The sequence below is a fragment of the Megascapheus bottae genome, chromosome 10 (assembly GCF_031878675.1).
Source record: "Megascapheus bottae isolate mThoBot1 chromosome 10, mThoBot2.hap1, whole genome shotgun sequence".
NCBI lineage: Eukaryota > Metazoa > Chordata > Mammalia > Rodentia > Geomyidae > Megascapheus > Megascapheus bottae.
In genome coordinates, this window is record NC_143518.1 from 63478721 (window position 1) to 63501362 (window position 22642).

At 36.2% G+C, this 22642-nt stretch overlaps 1 protein-coding gene across 7 annotated transcripts in view; it reads right to left on the bottom strand.

The window, feature by feature from the left end:
* Positions 1-22642, bottom strand: part of Akt3 (AKT serine/threonine kinase 3) — a 208753-nt gene that overhangs the window by 59915 nt on the left and 126196 nt on the right. For all 7 annotated transcript variants that reach the window (XM_090341504.1, XM_090341510.1, XM_090341505.1 and 4 more), the window contains 2 exons: positions 4114-4225; positions 123-267 (listed from right to left, as the gene is read on the bottom strand). In XM_090341504.1, the coding sequence (XP_090197630.1) occupies positions 123-267; positions 4114-4225 (257 nt within the window). The remainder of the gene's footprint in view (positions 1-122; positions 268-4113; positions 4226-22642) is intronic.

Genomic DNA, 22642 nt, shown 5'->3' on the forward strand with positions numbered 1-22642 from the left:
CTCCCTCTCAAATAGTTTTTTTTTATTGTTTTTATTTCCATTTCCTGGAGTTCCAACAGCAATTATACCCTATTTTACCTCAACAAATGTATTCAGAGCATTAAGATGCCACTGTCTTGTACCTTTCTTTTGTGGTGGGTTGTAGAAGCATCCATCTCTTCTTCTCCTATATTGTCAATCTGGGACGTTGGACTACAGTTCATTCTTTCCTCTTCTTGCCTCTGCAGTCTGTCTGCCACAGCCTGGATAGCTTCTGTCCATTCTTCCCTACAGAAAGGAAGGAGTAAAAGAAATTCTCCATGAAATGAAGATGAAGAATGGTGTTAATATTTTATAAGGATACCATATTTAAATCAATAACAAAAAAGTGTATTAACTGCATGGCTCTTTGTGTTCTTCCCCTATCTTTCTTCTATTAGTTCAAAGAGGAAAAAGCATTTTGACTGTAGGTCTAAAATCAAGTAGCATTTATTTGAAGGTATGTTGAAAGAAAAGTGAGGAAAGAATTATTCTTAAATCCAATTAAAAGTCACTTGAAAGAACAGCCAAATTCTGTTTGTGCATATTCTATCTATCAAATAAGCTGGTCCTGAAAAGTCTGTTACACTTTTTTTTTTTTACAAGTTTTATTTAGCCACTTCAATCCATCATAGTCTTTTTCAGGATCTTCATGTTACATGGCTCAACAGAAGTTCAAATATATTATTTTCCAATTATTATTATCTTTAAGTAGTTGTACAAGGAGTTGTCACTTAACAAAGCAGTTTATACATCCCAGGCAATGTCACCACTTTCAACACTCTCACCCATCCCTCCTCTACTCCTTCCCACTCACTGAATTATTCACTGCATTCTCTCCCTATTCCTTTCTCCTTGACTCTACTCCATTCAAGTAAAACACCCTTTCCCGATGTTTTATTTTGCTGAACTTTGATTTTGGCTTTCTAAGGAATTACACTATTTGAGGTTTCCCTTAAACATACCCTATTTCAATTAATACACATGTATATACTTGGATATCACCCAATGTATTTACTTATAAGTTGATAAGCTAAGTCTAGTTTCCACATATAAAACATGCATCCTTCGTCTCCCTGTCTTGACTTACTTAATTCAATTAATAAATAGGCTAATGAGCTAAAGCAAATCTTCTCAGAAGAAGCAAAAATGGTCAATAGATACATAAATGTTCAGAATCTCTGGCCATAAAGGAAATGCAAATTAAAATATTTAGATTCTACCTGACCTCAGTTAGAATAGCCATTATCAAGAAAACATATGGTGGCAAGGATGTGGCCAAAAAGAAACCTTGTTGGCAGAAATGTAAACTTTGTTCAACCACTCTGGAAAACAGTGTGGACTTTCCTCAAAAATTAAACATAAGGGCTGAGAAAAATGTGTATTTTGTACATATTAGGTGAAATATTTTAAAGATGTTTTTAAGTACAGACGATCTGTAGAGTCATTAAATCTGACGTTTCCTTGATGGGTTTTTTTTTTTTGAATCAGGATTGTGAGAGTAGTGCACTAAAGCAAATACTATTATTGTGTCAGGGTTTGTTTTTGCGCATATATCAGTACTGGGCCTTAAACTCAGGGTCTTACATTCTTACATGGCTTTTTAAATCACAGCTGGTACTCTACCACTTGAGTTAGACCATCCAAGTCCAGGACTTTTGTTAGTTACCTGGATATAGTCTCTTGGACTTTTCTGCCTAAGCTGGCTTTAAAATGTGATTCTAAGATCTTGGCCTCCTGTACAGCTGCATGTATCAACATTTGATAATGTTTAGAATTTTTGTATCCTCCAGATGGACAATATGATATGATCCTTGTCTTTTCTACATAATTTTTGTTTGAAGACTTCTCTGTCAAATAGAACATAAATATTTCACTGGCCTGCATTTGCTTGTAATATCCTTTTCCACACTTTAAGCCCTTGTTTGTCTTTGTCAGTGTAGTATATTTTCTTGTAGGCAACAAAGGCACTAAGGTGTATTTTCTGTTTGTAATCCAATTTTTGAATGAAGAGTTAACACTGGTAACACTCAGTTGTTATTGAAAGGTATTTTGCTTTTGTAGGGCTTTATTCTTCCCTATTCCTCATTGGTAAAACTATCTAATAAGATTTATTTCCCAGATGTTCATGGCTGTGCTTATCTTCATCTTTTGTGTGTAAGATTCCTCTAAGTGTCTTCTGTTTTTTTTTTTTTGGGGGGGGGATTCCTTTGATTTGTGTGTATCACATTTTAGTTTTTCTTTATTTAGTTATTTTGGTGGGTCACAGGTCTTGAACTCTGGGCCTGGGCACTGTCCCTGAAATCTTCAGCTCAACGCTATTGCCCGCCCTTCCCCTTGATCCACAGCCCCATTTCCCGTTCTCTAATGGTTAACTGGAGATAAGAGTCTCATGAACGTTAGTGCCCTGGCTGGCTCTGAACCGCAATCCTCTAATCTCAGCCTCCTGAATAGTTAGGATCACAGGGGTGAGCTACTGTGCCCAGCTCTTCTTCAATTTAAATTAAGATTTGCTTTCCTAGACACAAGTAATATAGGTTGGTAGTTATTTTATTTTTAACACTGAAATGCATTATTTGATGCCTTCCTTGATTTTTTTACAATTTATGTTGAGAAATTTGCTGTTAGTCTGATAGGTTTACATCTCTTGAAATTTTTCAATATATTTTTCTTTGCTTTGTTTGACTGATAATTTAACTATATTTGTTATTGGCAGGAGGTGGGAGGGAGAAACCTAGGGAGGAAGGAAAGGAGGGAGGTTGACTGGTTACTTACTAAGTCAAAGAACACAGTCATGACATGCTTGTATGAAAGACACAGATATATATATATATATATATATATATATATATACAAATCAGTATAGACAGAGAACCTACCTACCTAGTCTACAGAAGTCAGCTTTTTGCGGGGAAATTTACCATTTAAGATCTGAAAGACTGATGGGAAGAAACTCGGCCATGATTCTTGACCTTGTTACATGAAGGGTGCAGTGCAGATGAGGAGTGGGGGAGAGTGGGAATCAGGCAGGAGTATGGAGGACACAAAGCATGCTATGAATATCAGAAACACAGAAGAGAGGAAATTACCATGCTAAACTCAGTTACAGAATTATAATTATGAATAATTTCTAAATCTTTTCTATTTTTTTCTTTTCTGCATTTTCTCAAGTAGTCAAACATTATACTATAATCATTATCAAGATAATGTTTTAGAAGGAAAAAATAACTTTAGGTAGATCTAGGAAGAACAGTTGTCTTTCATGTGCAAAATCCTATGCCAACCCTTAGCTCTACAAAAAACAAAAGTAAATAAATGTTATCTTGAGATTTCCAGATTATTTTTGACTTAACTAAAATCTTAGAAGACCATTATAAGAGGGTGGAAATGTGGCTTAGTAGCAGAGTGCTTGCCTAGCATGCCCTGGGTTTGATTTCTCAGTACCATATAAACAAAAAATAAAATAAATAAATTTAAAAACAGAAGCCTATTATATTTGAAAATGAGGCATTTTACTTGGACAACTAAGATCCAATATAATAACGTATGTGCAGAAAATCATTTTGTGTTTGCAGTCCCCAGACCTAAAGCGTGAGTCTGCCAGATAAGAGAGTAGTAAGCCAGAATTAGAAGGAGGGAAGGTGTTTGTCAACTCTGAGTGCAGATCAAGAGGATGCAAAAGGACCTGGCAAGTCAGTGAGCTGGTTGTGAATGTACTACAATTCAGACCAGATAGTCATACTAGTCAGGCTTGCCCTCCCCACAGACCGCAAGACCAACCCCAGAAGGCCTGTCAACTCCAAGCCGACACTACCATTAATATAAAGGGGCTGGCTTCTTGAAACTCTCCACCATTCTATTTTCCTACACAATCAAGTCTATGATTTAGGAAAAAGTTAGTTTAGATAATGTCCTACTTTCACTGAAGAATTCTATCTTACATTATGCTGAGCAATTCTGGTTTAGCATTTTTTAAGATCCAGGGTTTTTTATTGTATGATACAAGAAATAAAACACATATTTGTAATGAATTCAAATACAAACACATCTTTAGATTGCTGTTTTCATGCAACATGGATAAAACAAGTCTCTTACCTTTCCTCTGGCGTATCAACATGAAATGTTCTCTCTATAACAGTGGTCCACTGTAGACATCTGATTATAAACGTGTTTGGCTTTGGTCTTTCTGTTTTCATTAACTGGCATTCTAGAAATAAAACAAAGAATTTCTTTAAATATGCAAGTACGTCAAGCCATGAGTTAAACTCTATGCTATACAAAACAGTGCAGCCTCACAGCTACAGAAATCTTAAGAGTTCCTTCCCTTCCACTGTAACTATTCTTCCCAGTTCAACCAGCTAAACTGTATGATTTTCCCCACACACATCTTGTTTTTCCTCATATTTAACTTTGGCTATTTATTTAGCTATATTTAACTCCAGCTGTTACTGCTATGTTTAATGCCTCTCATTTATTTTACTCCCACCCACATACAATCTTTATCTGTCAAAGTAATCTTTTGAAGTCTGTATCAAGTCCCACCCCTTCCATGAAGCTTTATATAAACCTGGGTCCTAAACTAACAATTTTTTGTCTATTCTTATTTGTTGTTACTTATCCCTTATTGGGCACTTAGCACTGTATTAGGGTACTCTTTATCATTTTAAGATAATCCATTTATCTCTACCATGTGTGGGTGTGTATGTGTGTGTCACACATGTGAGCACCAATCCCTAGGGCTTGAACTCAGGGCTTGGGCTCTGTCCCTGAATTTTCTTGCTCAAGGATAGCCACTTGACTCTACCACTTGACTCTACTACAGTTCACTTCTGGTTTTTGATGACTAATTGGATATAGTAAAAATCTCACTGAATTTTCCTTCCTAGGCTCGATTTGAACCCTAATCCACAGATCTCAATCTGCTGAGTAGCTAGATTTAGTCATGAGTCATTGATGCCTGGCAATTTCTACCTTTTGATATCATACATTGCCTGTAATTCCTAATAACCATATTTAATATGGGACTTCTATCAGTGAACATCTAAGACTTCAAAGTTAGTAAATGTATGCACTCTGACACAAGTGTACTAGGATTTGATTTTTTTTCTAGTTATAAAAACTTGGATAATGTCATCTTTCTAGCTTTCAGAAGTTGAATGGGGAAAATGCAACAAACTTGATAGATAATAGTATTTATTATATTTAAATGTTATAGATAATGTTACATACTTTTGAATTAAGAAAGTTAAAAATGCTGGGGCTGGGAGTTTGGCCTAGCAGTAGCATGCCGAAAACCTAGGATCAATTCCTTGGTACCACATACATAGAAAAAAGATGGAAGTGGTGTTGTGGCTCAAGAGGTAGAGTGCTACCCTTGAGGAAAAACCCAAGTGCAGTGCTCAGGCCCTGAGTTCAAGCCCCAGGACTGGCAAAAAAAATAAAATAATATTAAATATGGTATTCTAGTGTGTAGTGCTTAATTAAACATGGAAACTTTAAGATACCAGAGGTATTACACTAACTTATACCAATCAAGAGTGACTTCATATGGCACATCTTATTCTTCCTAGTAGTTTTGTTTCCTTTGAACACTATTTATTATTCCTTCCCATCCCTCCCCCCCCCCCAAAAAAAAAGTCCTATTAGATGTCCTACTAGCTCACCACTCTAGGGGTTGGGGATTTAGCTCAGTGGAAAAACACTTGCCAGCCAAGTGCAAGGCCCTGAGTTTTGTCTTCCACCAAAGTAACCAGTTCTGTCCTAAGTGCTTGAGCTCCTAGTTAGTCACTTTAAAGGGAAGAATCCTGTGACAGGATACCAAGGACATAGTAAATAATGACTAATCCATTGACTGACCAGCATTTTAATGCAAAAACAAAAACAGACACACCCAAGAAGAGAGGCAGGTCTGACAGAAATATTTCAGAAGGCATAAGCAGTGAAGAGCATTAGGGAAAAAATGAAGGATGGTGCTCAGTCTATTCTGGTTTTACTTAAAGTTCTCTTTTGATAAGATGTAGGTAATTACGGTGAGAAGCTCTGAAATTGAACTATCAAACTCAGATCCAAGTCTATGCCTACCATTAGCTATGTAGTCCAGCCCCCAGATTTCTCATCTTTAAAAGCACTATAAGGAATTAAATTAACATTTCAAAGGGTATATATCTTCAATACCAAGCTAAATAAAGTTAGAATATGTGCAATTTAAAAAATTTCTTAGATTCAAAGGTGTGGCTCAGATAGAGAAAAAGTGAAAGATATCAAGTTCTAGTTCTAATCTTGAACAAAAAAATTTAAAAAAGATTTTTCAAACCTAGAATTTTTACAGCTATTTAAAATATTATATAGTCAGATTCCAAGTGGTTATAAGCTATAGTGATTTTTGAGAGAGACACAAAGAGAGAAAGGGAGAGAGAGACAGAGAGAAAGAGAGAGACAGAGAGTGAGTGAGTGAGTGAGAGGGGGCTGAATGTTGAGTGCTGTTTCTGAGCAGGTTTTGCTCAAGGTTAGAATTCTACCACTTGAGGCATAGCTCCACTTCTGGCTTTTGAGTAACTAATTGGAAAGTCTGTCTCATGGAGCTTCTTGTGTGGGCTGACTGTGAACCTCTATCTTCAGGTAGCAGCTTCATGAGTAGCTAGGATGATAGGCAGGAGACACGCGTGCCCAATCTTAATTGTCATTCTTAAACAGACCATGGAAAAGAAAAGAAAAAAGCACTTGTATTTCTGTATGGAGTATCTTAGGAAAGTACTAAAGTAACAATGGGATAATCAAAGTACTCTGTACAAACTAACCATTTTGAATAAATTTATTAATTAGTCACAGACCCATAACATATGAAATATTAATATTCAAGTACTATTCAAGATACTGAGCACATAAAATGAGGAAGAATCTGAAAGTTTACAGAACAACCATATTCTACTACTTATCATTTTAACATATATAACTTTAAATATTTGCTAATGTTCTAATAAATCAGGTTTTCTAATAACTATAGTCTAACAAAAATATTATATGCACTTATAAACAACTCAGAATTTATCAGTCTTAGCACAAATCATTATGTTAAATGAAATTAAGTCAGGCTTAGGCTCAGAGAGACAAAGGGTGCGTGTTTTCTCTCACATGTGTGAGTTAAATCTTAAGTTGTAAACAATATATACAGGGCCTAGATAGGCAAACAAACTGACTAAAACATGGTAGGTACAAGGGAAGATTCCAATGGTGTAACTTCTTTGAACAACCAACTTAGAAGTTTAACAAAATGAATTCCAGGAAACTTTGTCAGAAGAGGGTGAGGACAAAGGGAGTAGAGTAGATGAATGGAGAGGGGAAGGGAGGGTAAATACAGTCATAATATTCAGTGTACATGTGTGGAAACAGAAACAGGTAAATTGAGGGGATGGGTGGGGTTGGGAGAGATGGAGGGCTGGAATGATGGAAAGGGAAAAACTAATCAAAATTCATTGTACACATAAACTGACATGTTAAATTGAGACTCTATGTATAACTACTTAAATGTAATTTTTGAAAAAAGGAATCAGATGCCTCATCTTATTAACAAAAGGAAAGTAGGTAACAAAAAGTCCTAAAGCCTTATCACTTGCTAATTAATATACACCATATAAACTAGTCATATCAGTCATTGGATTCACTTATTCAAAGAATTTATTGAAATAAATCTTTATAAATATTATTTTGCTTTCAGATTTAAGTACTTTAACATAGCAGAATTAATTAAAATAGTCCAATTTTCTGGGAAGTAATGCTCTGAAAATATAAAGGCATTGAAGTTGAATTGCTTAAGCATGTTTTCTCAACATTTATTTCTGTCAACTTGCTTCCAACACTGAATTACCATAAAAATATTCTACCATGAATTATGTTTTAAATTAATACCCATTAGATTGTGACTTTATAAAAGAAGCAGCTACTAACACATTCAAGTGGTAGCTGAAACATACCAAGATAAAAAAATGTTCCAAGTGGGGCTGTGGCTCAAGGGATAGGGCATTAGCCTTGAGCTGAAGAGCTCAGGGACAATACCCAGGCCCAGAGTTCAAGTCTCACAACCAAAAAAAAAGTTCTGTCTCAGGGTTTGTGCTGTAAAAAAACAACCACAAGTGAAAGAACTGTATCCAAATATAAACTGGTTGTGACTTTAAAATTCCCATGATAAAATAATTGACTAGGAAACAGAAAATGGAATCATGAATATCTCTTACAGCTCTGTAAAATGAAAAAAGTGAAAACTGAGAATGTTTGTGACATACATCAAAATAGTCTGGAGACTTCTTAGTGAAGCCGATTCTCAAGAACACGATAGTTAATAAGTAGGATATTCTTTGAAAGAATATTTTCTTTTTAGTTAGGTAAAGAGTCCCCAAACAAGTCAAGTCAGTTTAAATCTTAGTAACAGAAGTAGAAGCTTTGTATAGAGATTTAAAAAATACTAGTCAAACAAACACAGCCTATTCAATTATTGGTGCTGGCAAAACTGGGCAATCACATGCAGAAAATTAAAAATTGCTCCTAGCCTTTCCCCATGCACAAGCATTAACTCAAAATGGATCAAAGTCCTCAATATCAGACCTGAAACCTTGAAACGGTTACATGCTAGAGTAGGAGAGACACTGGAACTCAGCACAGACAAAACTTCCTGAACAGAGTCTCAGGGTCATAACAGATTTGAGAGAGACTTAACATATGGGACTATCTAAAAATAAAAAGTTCTGCACAGATAAAAGCATAGCTACTAAAGTAGAAAGACAGCCAAACCAACTGGGAAAAGATATTTACCAATAACACATCAGACAAATGTTTAATATCCAGTATCTACAGGGAACTCAAGAAACTAATCCCCCCTAAACCCAACAAACCAATCACTGAAAGGGTAAGGGAACTAAAGAGAGACTTATCCAAAGAAGAGGTTAAAATGGCAGAAAAGCAGATGAGAAAATGTTCATCATCCATGGTCATAAAGGAAATGCAAATAAAAACAACCCTAAGATACCACCTTACCCCAACAAGAATGGCCAATATTCTGAACTCAGACAATGACAAATGCTGGCGGGGATGTGGGTAAAGAGGAACCTACTGCACTGCTGGTGGGAATGTAAACTAGTTCAGCCACTCAGAAAGGTAGTTTGGAGGTTTCTTAAAAAACCTAAAAATCGACCTTCCCTATGTTCCCGCCATACCACTCCTGGACATCTGCTCTGAGCGTCATAACCCAGGATATGATAAGGACACCTGCTCAGCCATGTTCATCTCTGCACTACTCACAACAGACAAGCAATGGAAACAACCCAGATGCCCTACTGCAGATGAAAGGATAAAAAAAATGTGGTATATATATATATATATATACATTGGAGTTCTACATAGCCAACAGACAAGATAAAATGATGGCATTTGCTGGGAAGTGGATGAACCTAGAGCAAATCATGTTGAGTGAAACAAGTCAAGACCAAAGGAACAAAAGGCACATGGTATCCTTAATATGTGGCTATTAGATCCAAACAGTACAAGAGCAATGACTCAATATTTGGGTACCCAAGGTTAGGGACATGGTCTTGGAGACAAAAACTTAACTACATAGACATAAAAATCTATGATGAGCTATATACTCTACAGACATAATTTTATTACATATATTAATATATATCTATGACATAACCCTCAGCTTAATTTTAATTCTGTTCTAAAATCTATGTGACAGTGACTGTATATAGAAATTCCCTTTTTGAATATTTGCCAAAATGACATTTAAAATATGATGTAAAGATCAATATTAATAAAATCTTTAATAAAAAAACTAGTAAAAAGTTTCTGAAGTGATGGGTGATAAATGGTTCTTACATAAACTGTAGGTAACTCCTATTACATGGTGTAATACTTTTGGTATTTCCTCATTGGTACTTCCATTAGACAATTATACAAGTTGCACTCCTGAGCAACTTGGCTAAATTTCAAACATTCTGCTTACAGATGACAAAGTTTATTTGAAACTGTAATTACTCTGCAAATGTGAAAGCCAGTCAACAGGACTGCATGATGCCAGATCAAAAAATACATACATACCCAAGGAAATTTTTGGCGATCATATATTCAGAGTTTGTTAAAAAGTTTAAGATTTTGATTTTCTTTTTGTCAGTCTTGGGGCTTGAACTCAGGGCATGTGCACTATCCTTGGGCTTTCTCAAGGCTAGAGCTCTATCACTTGAGCCACAGCACCACTTCCGGCTTTTTCTTTGTGCATGTGAGGTAAGCACTCTACCACTAAGCCAAATTCCCAGTCCCTAAAAAGTTTAACATTTTATCGCAACTTCTTTAACCTTTTAAATACTAACTTTATCTTTAAAAATTGATTTTATTATAAAAATGGAAAAGAATAAAAGTTTAAAAAGTATAATGTAAAAATAATACATTCTACTTGTAATTATAACTTATGATAATTGCAAAATAATCCAAATCATAAGTTATAATAATTACAAATCAAGCTTCTTTTTTAAGTTCCTGAACATAGACTATTAGACACTCTTGCCTCTGCTGCAAATTCTTAAAAGGGAGAAAAAAAGTACTTATGCATTGGGTCATTGCATTTCTGTGACCACAGGCCCTTGTATTTGTTAGGCAAGTATTCTACCACTTGAGTCATGCCCCCAGCCAAGAATATCAAGAATTGCACTTCTGGTGGTACAAGGGTTTGTGCTTAGGGCTTCCTGCTAGCTAGGCAGGTAGGTATTCTACAATTTGAGCCGTACTCCCTTTCTTCTATTTCATGTTCTCACTACACAGAGACAAGAAGTATGCCTAGCCCAAATAAGACACAAAACATCAGCCTTAAAGGGATCTTGGGTTAGGCCGTGCTCTGACACAGCACTGCAACATGAGATCAGAGGACTGGCATGTATAGACACTATACTCACAGTTCCTAAATGGTTCCTGTTTAATTCAGAGCCCAAACCTATCATCCAGCTTATGAACAGGCAAATTTGTAAGATCAAACAGGCCAAGTTACTTGCCACAAAACTCAGGTTGTAAGAAACTGTAAAAATTTTACTCCAGGTCTATCTAAAGCAAAACCTCTTGTTCCTTTGAAAAAGAATACAGGAGGAAGAAAACTACTTTAAAAATTTAGTAACCTCTGAGAGCAAGTCTTTCCTCTATGCTTTTCCAGTATTTTCATCCACCTGTGATCCCCTTTCCCTAGGACGAAATTCAAGAGGCTTCCCCAGTGAGCAGCACCAAGGGTGGAGAGGCATAGGGTGGCTCTGACCACCTGCTCACACAGAGGCTTATCAATGGACACAGAGTGAAGCAAACAGGATTCCTACTCTCAATTGTAAATACAAGCAAGAACTACCCAACAGGCAAAACCAAGGCCCATCTTTAATCAGCTGTCTTCAATGCTGCTTCTCCTCTTAGTCTCCTCTTCTTCCTCTTCATTTCACTAACTCAAAAACCATTACATATATGAGGGTCCTTTATTTGTTACCTATTTACTTGATCAGTGAGGGAAGTAGTGGTCTCTCCTTCTCATGAGATATTTTCTTTCTTCTCACCTCCATTTTATTACACTTGATGATCTTGACTGATTTTACTATGGAAGTTTTACCACGCACTAGCTATTATTTAGTCTTTCTTAGGGGCTCTTCTTCTAAATGGAGCTATTTCCATAAGCTTCAGTTTTTGTGCTGTGTTTTCATTTTGTGATAATTTTTCCCTAGTAAATTTATAAAATAATTGAGCAATTTATTATATCACTGAAGAATGCCAGGGAACAATCCAAATAAAAAAGTCTTTATGTTTCATGCAACATATTTTATTGAACAGGTGATTGTTCAAGTAATAAATAGGTAAAACAACTTATAACATAGGTACTCGTCAGTACCATACTGTGAAAAAAATCGTAGGAAGGACAATTTGTCAGGGTGACAAGGATATTGTACTTTTTTGGTCCTTCTCGGAGCTTCAACTCTGGGCTTGGGTGTTGTCCTTGAGCTCTTCAGCTCAAGGCTAATAATGCTCTACCACTTGAGCCACAGTGCCACTTCCAGTTTTCTGGTGGTTAATCAGAGATAAGAATCTCATGGATTTTTGTGCCTGGGCTGGCTTTGAACTATGATCCTCAGATCTCAGCCTCGTAGGTAGCTAGGATTTACAGGAGTGACCACCAGTGTCTGGCTATTGCACTATTTTTGAAAGACAAGGAATGAATGGACAAGGGGCCAGGACATTAGCTTAGTGGTAGAGTGTTTGCCTAGGATTCACAAACACCCAGGGTAGATTCCGCAGTACCACATATATAGAAAAAGCCAGAAGTGGTGCTATGGCTCAAGTGGTAGAGCTCTAGCCTTGAGAAAGCCCAAGGGTAGTGCTCAGGCCCTGAGTTCAAGACCAGGACTGGCAAAAATGTGCTTGACAAAACAGGCTATTTCTTTTTATGAGTAAGTGTTATGCCTTTGGGGGATAGAATCAAGAATCATAGTACATGATTTTAGGGATTAGTTTCAGGACCTTACATAAGCCCTTTATCATTGAATTATATCTTCAGCCTTTTCTGGAATTAGTACTACCTTGGAATTTAATTCCAGCTGTTTTCTTCACATGAAATTTGTCTTCTTTATCTTTATCCTAGTTATTTCAGGTTTTCTCTCATTTTTCCACTCTAAACTCCATGAAGGTCTACTGTGCTGTGCATCTATGTGTTGATGGAATAGTTTATGTTATGATTCTATCTCATGTAGATCTCCCTAACTATACTATAACTTCACGGAATTTGGAAAAATTCTCATAGGTTCTTTTTAGTCCTCACACAATTAAGTATATAGAGATTGAATCTTAAAAAAGATTTCAGAGACTACTTCCGATACAAGGGGGAAAAGGAGAGAAAAGATAATAGAAAGGGAAAAGAAAAGGAAGAAGGAAAAATGGGAGTGCAAACTATATGGACAGGATAGGGGGAAGGAAGGAAGAGAAGAGAAAAAAGATGGAAAGAATATGCTTTAAACATGGATAAAAATATTATATATTGATATATAATAATTATATATGTTTATGCAAGCTTCAAGAGCATAATTTGAAAAGAAATACATCATATTTTTCATTTCAGAGTATCAGTTCTAACATTTAAGAAACACTCTTCTCTGCGTAGAGAAAGATTTAATTTATGGAGTTTTTTGCCTTTGAAGAAAATAGAAAGTAAATGATAAACCCATCTATACACAGAAAACTGTAGAATTGATTAAACAATGCATTTAAAGAATTATAAACAAACTGAATGCCATTAAAATTATATTAAAAAGCCAAACAGTCATTATTAGGATCTGACAACCCTAGAAAACTGCTAGATGCTTTAAGAAAGAATAGGTGTGTGTGTGTGTGTGTGTGTGTGTGTGTGTGTTTAAATGGAAGTTGTTAATTTTTTAAAGCAAATAGCTAAAGTAAGAATTGCTAATAAATTAGAAAGGAAGGTTCAGCAAGACGTAAGAGTAAATTGTAGAACAGTAAAATGATTTTGTATTCATATAAACAACAGAAGAAAATTTGTTTTTGTTTTTTATTTACTAGTTTAAAAAAAAACAGGAACACAGTCCACTTTATTTTCCAATAAAGTTCACATAAAATTAAATGAAGAGATTATTTAGAATAATCAGCTCATTTGTTCATCTCTAGAATACAAAAATAAATTTCTTATCAAATCTTTACCAATTTAGGGCAGTAAGGTAATTGCTTGCCCTTGTATTCAGGTCAAAAACGAATTTTTAAGTAATTATGCAATATGTAATTATTTTAGCATATTATTACTTACTTCATCACAACATTAAGACTTCATATACATGCCGGGCATGATGGTTCATATTTGTAATTTCAGTTATTCAGATAGCAGTGAGTGGGAGGATTGTACTTTCAAGCAAGTTGGGTACCCTTCAAAAGATTAGCAAGACTCTGCTCAATTACTAAGTGGGTAATAGTGATACTTACATATAATCCCAGCCAGAGGGATGTCTCAATAAAAATGTGAGAACCTTCCTGTAAGATAACTAAAGCAAAAAAGACTGGGACCTAATTCAAGTGGAAGAGTGGCTATCAAGCACAAGGCTCTGAGTTCAAACTTCTCATTTAATCTTCAATAAAGTTCTACAGTATGGCAGAACTGGTTAAGCACCTGCAGAAAACTAAAGTTGGATCCTTCTTTGACACCCTACACCAGGATTAACTTCAAATGGATCAAAGACCTCGCGGTAAAAGCAGATACACTGAAAACTTTATAAGAAGGAATAGGAGATACACTAAGTCTCCTTGGCACAGGCGGAAACTTTCTTAATACGGACCAAGAAACACAAATCAGAGAAAGTCTGGATAAGTGGGACTGCATTAAATTGCAGAGCTTCTGTATGGCAAAGAATATAGCTAGCAAATTAACCAGAAAGCCTACAGAGTGGGATATCTTCATTAGCCATCCAACAGACAAAGGCCTTATCTAAAATATATCTACAGCTAAAAAAATTGAATTACTCCAAAACTAATCTCCAAAGAAACAACCATCCCATTAAAAGATGGGCCAAAGAGAGTCTTCTCTGAAGAAGAAATAAGAATGGCCTATATGGGCCGGGAGTTTGGCCTACTGGTAGAGTGCTTGTCTAGCATGTACGAAGACCCAGGTTCGATTCCTCAGTACCACATATGTAGCAAAAAGCCAGAAGTGGTGCTGTGGCTCAAGTGGTAGAGCCCTAGCCTTGGGAAAATCCAGAAACAGTACTCAGGCCCTGAGCCCAAGCCCAGGACTGGCAAAAAAAAAAAAAAAAGAATGGCCTATAGGCACATGAAGAAATGCTCAGCATCTCTGGCCATAAAAGAAATGCAAATCAAAACAACTCTAAGATTCCACCTCACTCCAGTTAGAATGGACATGACCAAGAAATCTAATAACAACAGATGCTGGAGGGGATGCCGCTAGGAGGGATCACTACACTGTTGGTGGGAGTGCAAACTCGTTCAACCACTATGGAAAACAGTATGGCAGTTCCTCAAAAGACTAAACATAGTGGGGTCCCCTATGACCCAGCAATTCCACTACTTGGCACTTACCCAATTGTCCAGAAACAAGGACATGCTAAATACACTAGCACAACGATGTTCATTGCAGCACTATTTATCATAGCAAAGATATGGAACCAACCTAGATATCCACTCATCAGTTGATGAGTGGATCAACAAGGTGTGGTATTTATACACAATGGAATTCTATGCAGCTGTCATCGCACCATTTGTAAGGAAATGGAAAGACTTAGAAAAAATCATATTAAGTGAAGTAAACCAGACTCAAAGGAACTTAGGCTCAATGGTTTCCCTCATTTGTCATAATCAGTAGAAACCCTGGGCTCTCCTAGCAGAGATTTACAATAGAACAAAACCTAGATACATAAGGCCATATAGTATGATGCTAAATGAAAGGACCTCCAGGATATGAAAACAAAAGCCATGTAACGAGTGATTGTTGTCCTTAATGTACTGTGTTATCTCTCATCTCCTTTGCTGTCCCTTGGTTATCTCATATTGTTACAGTATTTTATCTTGTTATCTGATATATTGTATATGTGCATATTTGGTTATGTGAAATAGGATAAGGAAGGGGGGAAAACAAGATGAAGGGTGAGGGTAGAGGGAGGGAAATGGGAACCAAAACAAGAGAAAGGGTATCAATGTTTGTGAAGTAATGCACTTCTATCTGGTGAATATAATGTAACCCTTCCATTAATTACAATAAAAATATATGAAAAAAAGAAGAGCACAATTCTGTGGCATTCAAGGTGTCACATTCAATTTTTCTTGACATTTTTCATCATGCTCCAATCCAACCTATTCTTTCTAATTTTTTAAGAAGTTCAACCTGATATTTCCTTAATCACTAAGAACGATAATTATTTAACACTATTTGTTTCTCACACAATAAAATAACCCTATCATTAAAATAGGAGTTTATGCTAAAAAGATATTTTTGTATTGTTAATTATAAATGGGATTCTCACTGTTTGTGAATCATAATAAATATAAACTCTTATTTTAAAAAAGTTCTATGGCATTTTCATCATTTCCAATTCATGATATTTTATGTTGTATAATTTTTTATTTGCCATTTATACATCTAACAGGACTAATAACCAAAATATACAGGAGCTCAAAAATGTTAAAACTAGCCAGGTGTGGTGGCTCACACCTGTAATCCTAGCTACTCAGGGGGCTAAGATCTGAAGATCACTGTTCAAAGCCAGCCTGGGCACTAAAGATTGAGAGATTCTTATTTCCAATTCACTACTAGAAAACCGGAAGTGGTGCTGTATGGTATCATAAACATGTTTAAATTGAGATGTAGAAAGTGGTAGTGGTAGTGGTAACAAATAAAAGTGGGCAAAAATGATGAATATGACCATTAGATGAATATGACCACTATATTCTATGTGTAAAAGAAACAAGAAAACTCATGGAGACTGGTTTGGGAAAGGGATGAATAAGATGGATGGAAGCAGTATCTCTGATCCAGATGCATTATATCCATCAACAAACAAACTAAAATGGAACACTCTTATACAAATAATTTATGTTAGTAATAATTTTAAATCATTTGTTTCAAATCATCAATCAGTAAAATTTGAGTCTCAAATTAGGTTTTCTAGCTCTAAATTTTTCATATGCTGTCTTAAAAATGTTGCTTGCTTATAAGACAGAGAATAATGTTTTATTTCTTTATAACAAGCTTTATATATTTTATTTGCTATTTAAGGCAAATAAACTGAAAGTCGATACATATAGTATTGAAATATTTTCTCCCAGATAAAGCTTCATCTTTGCCTTAGCATGCATGAAGCCTCTGGGTTTGAAGCCAGAAGTAGTTCTGTGGCCCAAGTGGATTATCCAGGTTAGTTTAAGCCAACTATGTTCCTTAGTCATACAAAAAATTCAAGAGTAAAGAGCCACTGATAGGAAAGAAATAGATGTATAATTTTGTAAGGTTATAGAAATTTCAAAGAATTTGTAAGATAAAAAATGAGTCTGTAAAAATCCAGCAGGACAAATGTAAAATATCATTTCTCTATGTGACTTTTAAAAGGAATAATGCAACCCAATAATAAAAGAAAAAAGAAAAAAGGAATAATGCATATGAAATAATAATGTACGTTAAGTTATAAGAAGACCCTATAGAAACAGAAACTTACCAGTGTGCTTTTGGAAGTGATAACTGTTGCTAGTTGGACAATTTAATTATCATGAACTATTCTGGCATGTTTCAAAAGCACAGGCATTTTACAAACATAGAAAATGTCTAAAAATGCAACCATAGTAATAGATTCTGGGTGCATGGGTTGGGGTTGAGGGAGAAAGACAATGACAAATTGGTCCAAAAGGACACTGAGACTTTATAGTTGGAAGACCATTGTGCTGACAATTAGTAACAGAGGAAGCAGAGTACAAAACAAATGAATGAAAAAGGCTGAACTTGCAATGAAAGACCTTATTATAGTGCAAAAACATCATTGTAATGAAGAGGCAATGTACTCTCCTCTGCGAAACTTCCAAACAGGCACACCACACTCTTTTCTCTTTCCCTGCATTTCATTTTTGTCATTAGCATCTGCTTGATTATGCACTATTTCCAACCCACAGCAATTCCTCTACATCTCTAAACTCCAAAGATGAAAGGCCTGCTTCCTTTCACTTTGGCCTTATGCCTTGTTTAACAGTATGGAAAATCTAACAAATGCCTTTTTAATAAGGATATAGAGGAGAAAAGTCATAAAGATAGCGATTTAGTATTAACAGCTCAGAAGAAGCAACAAAATGCAATCCTTGAGTCTAATTTGTTAAAAATGGGATAATTGTATTTGATGAAAACCATCCAGATGACCTTAACCTCTAATAATTAGTGTTTGTACTATACTCTGTTATATATAATTAGAAAATCAGTGCTCAAATTGTCATATACTAGTGATTCTTCTATATTAAGCTTCAGTATCTTTACTCAAAGTAACCCAAACTTTGAAATATATCTTAATGTCTAGACAGAAAGACAAGATCTGATCCATGATACTGACAAACTAGACATAAAGGCCCATACCTTCTAATTGCTCACACTAGAACAGCTTTCACCTAGACCCTCAAGTAACTAGATATAATTTGATTTGGCATGAGGGGGAAAAATGTTGGTCTCAACGTCTGAAAAAAATGTAGGCTTTGCTAGAACCATCTCTTAGGATATATGCTAGGAAATTCCATGAGCTAATTTCTCCAGCTATAGAATAGATCATTTCTTAGCAAAGATGTCAAACAGATTAATAGTATTATGTATACAGTACATAATAGTATTCATGTGTAGAGCTGGGAACAGAGCCTAGAGATAGAGTACTTGCCTAGCATGCATGAGGACCCGGGTTGGATTTTTTAGTACCACATACACAGAAAAGGTCAGAAGTGGTGCTGTGACTCAAGTGGTTGAGTGCTAACCTTGAGGAAAGCCCAAGGATAGTGCTCAGACTGTGAGTTCAAGCCCCAGGACTGGCAAAAAAAGCATTATATGTATATAACACCCAAATGCTCAACAAGTGCTGACTTACTATTAGTACTTCTCAACACACTGAATAATTAAATTACTGCTGGTAAATTACTAAATTTCAGTATAAAGGACTTTACAGACCCTTCAATATCTTTTACATATGAGAAAACTGAGTCTCCAGATAGTTTCATTACTGGCTCAAAACTAGGTACCACATCTATATTTGCCCTGCTTCAGTCCAAGTATGCTTCACTGTATACAAAATAAACTATTAAGCCACTGTATACAGCACCTGGCTCCCCATTCTGTTTCTGTAAGTATGACCTCCGAATTTCTGAAGAGAACTGTCATCTAACTCACACATGATTGAATGCATTCAAGCCAGCTATCACACCAGAGCTGTGTGTGGAGGGAGAGAGGGGGTTGCACACATGTGTACCATTACTGGGGCTTGAATTCATGGCCTGGGTGCTGTCCCTAAGTCTTTTTGACCAAGGTTAGCATACTGCAGCTCCACTTTTGGTGTTTTAGTGGTTAGTTGGAAATGAAGAGTGCCACAGACTTTCCTGACAGGACTGGTATCGAACCACCATCCTCAGATCTCAGCCTCCTGCACAGCGTGGATTACAGGTGCAAGTGAGCAATGGTACCTGGCTTCATGACCTCACTTTTTTTTAAGTAGATGACATTTGTTTCATACAGTTCTTATGACCAATGTGCTCTTAGTACATAGTAGCTTTCTGAAAAGGCCATACAAATCTTTTCTCTTGCTTCTGAAAAATCCCTCCTTCTGCCCATATGCTACTCTCAAGATGGGGCTAAAGCACTACCTACAATAATGGTTCCAATTACAATGGTATAAAGAAACTACATAGACGGGCACAGGTGGCTACACCTGTTATCCTAGCTACTCAGGAGGCTGAGATCTGAGGATCATGGTTCGAAGCCAGCCTCAGCAGGAAGGTCTGTGAAACTTTTATCTCCTATTAAATCACAGAAAAATTGGGAAGCAGTAAAATGCTAGCCTTGCATAAAAGAAAGAAACTATGCACTCTATTTCCTAGATACTAACAGTTTAAAAATGATTTACTGAGAAAAAATAACAAGAAATAAATCAGGTTGGTATCTACATTCCACAAAGAAAAGATGTAGATATTTAACCAGGTCACAAATAAAAATTATAGGAAAGACACACAACAGAATTATTTTTACCATTCATCCATGAAAGGCTGTCATGGAAGATTTAAAGTGGTGCAGTCAGTAGTAAGGTAATATATAATAGGAAGTAGCGTTGTGGTACAAGTGGTAGAGTGCTAGCCTTGAGCACAAAAAAGCTTAGGGACAGTACTCAGGTCCTGAGTTCAAGCCCCACAACCATAAAAACAAAGAAACAAACAAAAACCCGGAAAAGAAAAGATAATGTAACAATACCAGGATCATTAGCATTAGCCTGGAGTCAAAGGCCACCTTTAAAATCTAAGGTACACTGACCTATTAGTAAACAATTCAATGCAAACATATTTTACAATAAATCGATCACCTGAGCCCTATCACACACAGGGTACAAGTACAAACCCTTCTACCTCTCCTACAGCAAAAGAGTAAGGCTTAAAAGAGATCAAGTGCTTGTCACCCTGAAAGCCACATTTTAAAACTTTTTAAAATATAAATAATTGCCTTTATGGTATGATTTTAGATAGATTATTTGTGTAAAAAAATGTTACATTCTCGGGCTGGGAGCATAGCCTAGGTACTGTAGGGTTCAATTCCTCAGTACCACATACGCAGAAAAAGCCGGAAGTGGTGCTATGGCTCAAGTGACAGGGCATTAGCCTTAAGCAAAAACTGTCCAAGGACAGTGCCCAGGACCTTAGTTCAAGCCCCAGGACTAGCAAAAAAAAAAAAAGTTACATTCTTTTATAAGAGAAGATGAATATCAAGGTTTTTATAGAAACTACACATAAAACATCAGGTGAACCCGGTACAGTGGCTCACGCCTGTAATCCTAGCCACTCAGAAGGGTAACATCTGAGGATCTCGGTTTAAAGCCAGGCGAGGCACTAAAAAGATCATAAAACTCTTATCTCCAATTAACCACTAGAAAACCAGAAGTGAGCCAAAGAAAGAGCTGAAGGACAGAGCCCAGGCCCAGAGTTCAAGACCCATGACTAGGAAGGACGGGGTGGGGGGAGGAACCATCAGGTGATTTGTAGGCTTTCTAGTGCTGAACTTTGACCCTAGGAAAAGCAAGGTATCTGCTATGATGAAAGCATTCTGTTAATTATTGTTAATTATTTCAAGGGCCACATTTACTTCTTTCATGTATCCTCCTCTCCTTTCTCCTCTGATATTTTTTCATTCTATATAGGAACCAGGAAATAACATACCATCTGGAGTTTTCATTCATCCCTGAGGATTTCATAAGCATCTAATTCAAGAGGAAGATAGCCAAAGTTTCACAGAAATGGTTTTTTAAATTAATACTCTCAAAAATTTAATGCTCTCATTGTTAACTGAAATCTACTTTATCTTTTGACATATTTCTATTTTTCTGAACAATCTCAATTTTCTAAGATGCTTTGGGTCTGGAGGAGGTTTTATTCAGTAATAGGGTTCATAGTAAGATTTTAATTTTAAGGAAAGCATGCATATTAGATGCAGAGTTTGATGTAAAGATGAAACCTTTAGGCCCTTCCTTCAAACTGTAGACCTGGGAAGCCATAAGTGGCGTCTTCTGTTTTAGGAGTGAATTCTCTTCTCAGCAATTTCTTTCTGATCAAATCCTTTTACCTTTATTCTCCCTGTCTCTATTCAAGAGTGGGGAACTTTTGTTTTCCTTCCAAGTTACATTTAAGAATTATAACATCATCTGTAGGCTTTAATTTATTAAATTTCAAGTCCCATCCTTGGCTGCAAGGCAGGGCCAGAGCAAATGATCTTCCAGATCTACAAGGCCCAAAGCTCCCAAAGAAAAGTAGAACCATGCACATGTAGAGAAGATGTAATCTCCTTCACCTCTTCAGACCTCTTCATGGTGGAAGAAAGGGAGTTCTTATCTAAGATTCTAATATGGTTAGTAGTCTTATGCAACAAGCTTGATTACTGTAATCTTTCTTGGTTGACAAAACCTAAGACTTAGTAGGACAAGCCAATGGCAGTGGCTCACACCTATAATCCTAGTTACTCAGGAGGCTGCCATCTGAGGATCCCAGTTCAAAGCCAACCCAGGCACAAAAGTCTGTGAAACTCCTACCTCCAGTTGACCATTAGAAAACAAAAACTGGTGCTGTGGCTCAAGTGGTTGACCACTAGACTTGAGCTGAAGAGCTCAGGGACAGTGCCCAGGCCTAGAGTTAAGGCCCATGATCGACAGAAAAAAGAGAAAAGACTTACCACGATAAAGAATAACAGCAGAGGTTTTTGGAAGCAATATTATACTACCATTTCTCTAAGGTCAGAATGACTGACTGATGATAATGCCAAGTCAAAAGTTTAACTACAAAGTATTTATAATTTTTCTGAGTAGAACCTTTAGCCGTATTTCTATAATTTTAAAGCATTACCTGAGATATAATTTTAATACACTGGATAATTGGAAGAAACTCAATATTAAAATTGAGATGCATTTTCAAGTAGATGTCCGTTAAAAATAGAAAATTATTTTGGGATCAGTGTGTGTGTGTGTGTGTGTGTGTGTGTGTGTGTGTGTGTGTGCCTCTTTAAGTGGCTACCATACAAAACTCAAGAGCATACAAATTCCTCTTTTTGTCATGAAAGCGACTTTAGTCATATAAAATAATTTCCCTTCAATTTGCACATTTGTAAACTTTTCAAAAATATTAGCAAATTGAAGTTATGCTTCTCTGGTGGGACACAATTAAATGACTCTATGTTGGCTGTGTTATGTTTGATGATCAAGACTTAAGACTCAAAGTATTTTAAAGGCATTATTTCTAGTATAATAGGCATGAAACTGATGAGATCCACAAATTAATTAATTAACTTCCTTCCCTTTTTTTGGTCAGTTGTGGGGCTTGAACTTATCCTGGGCACTATCCCTGA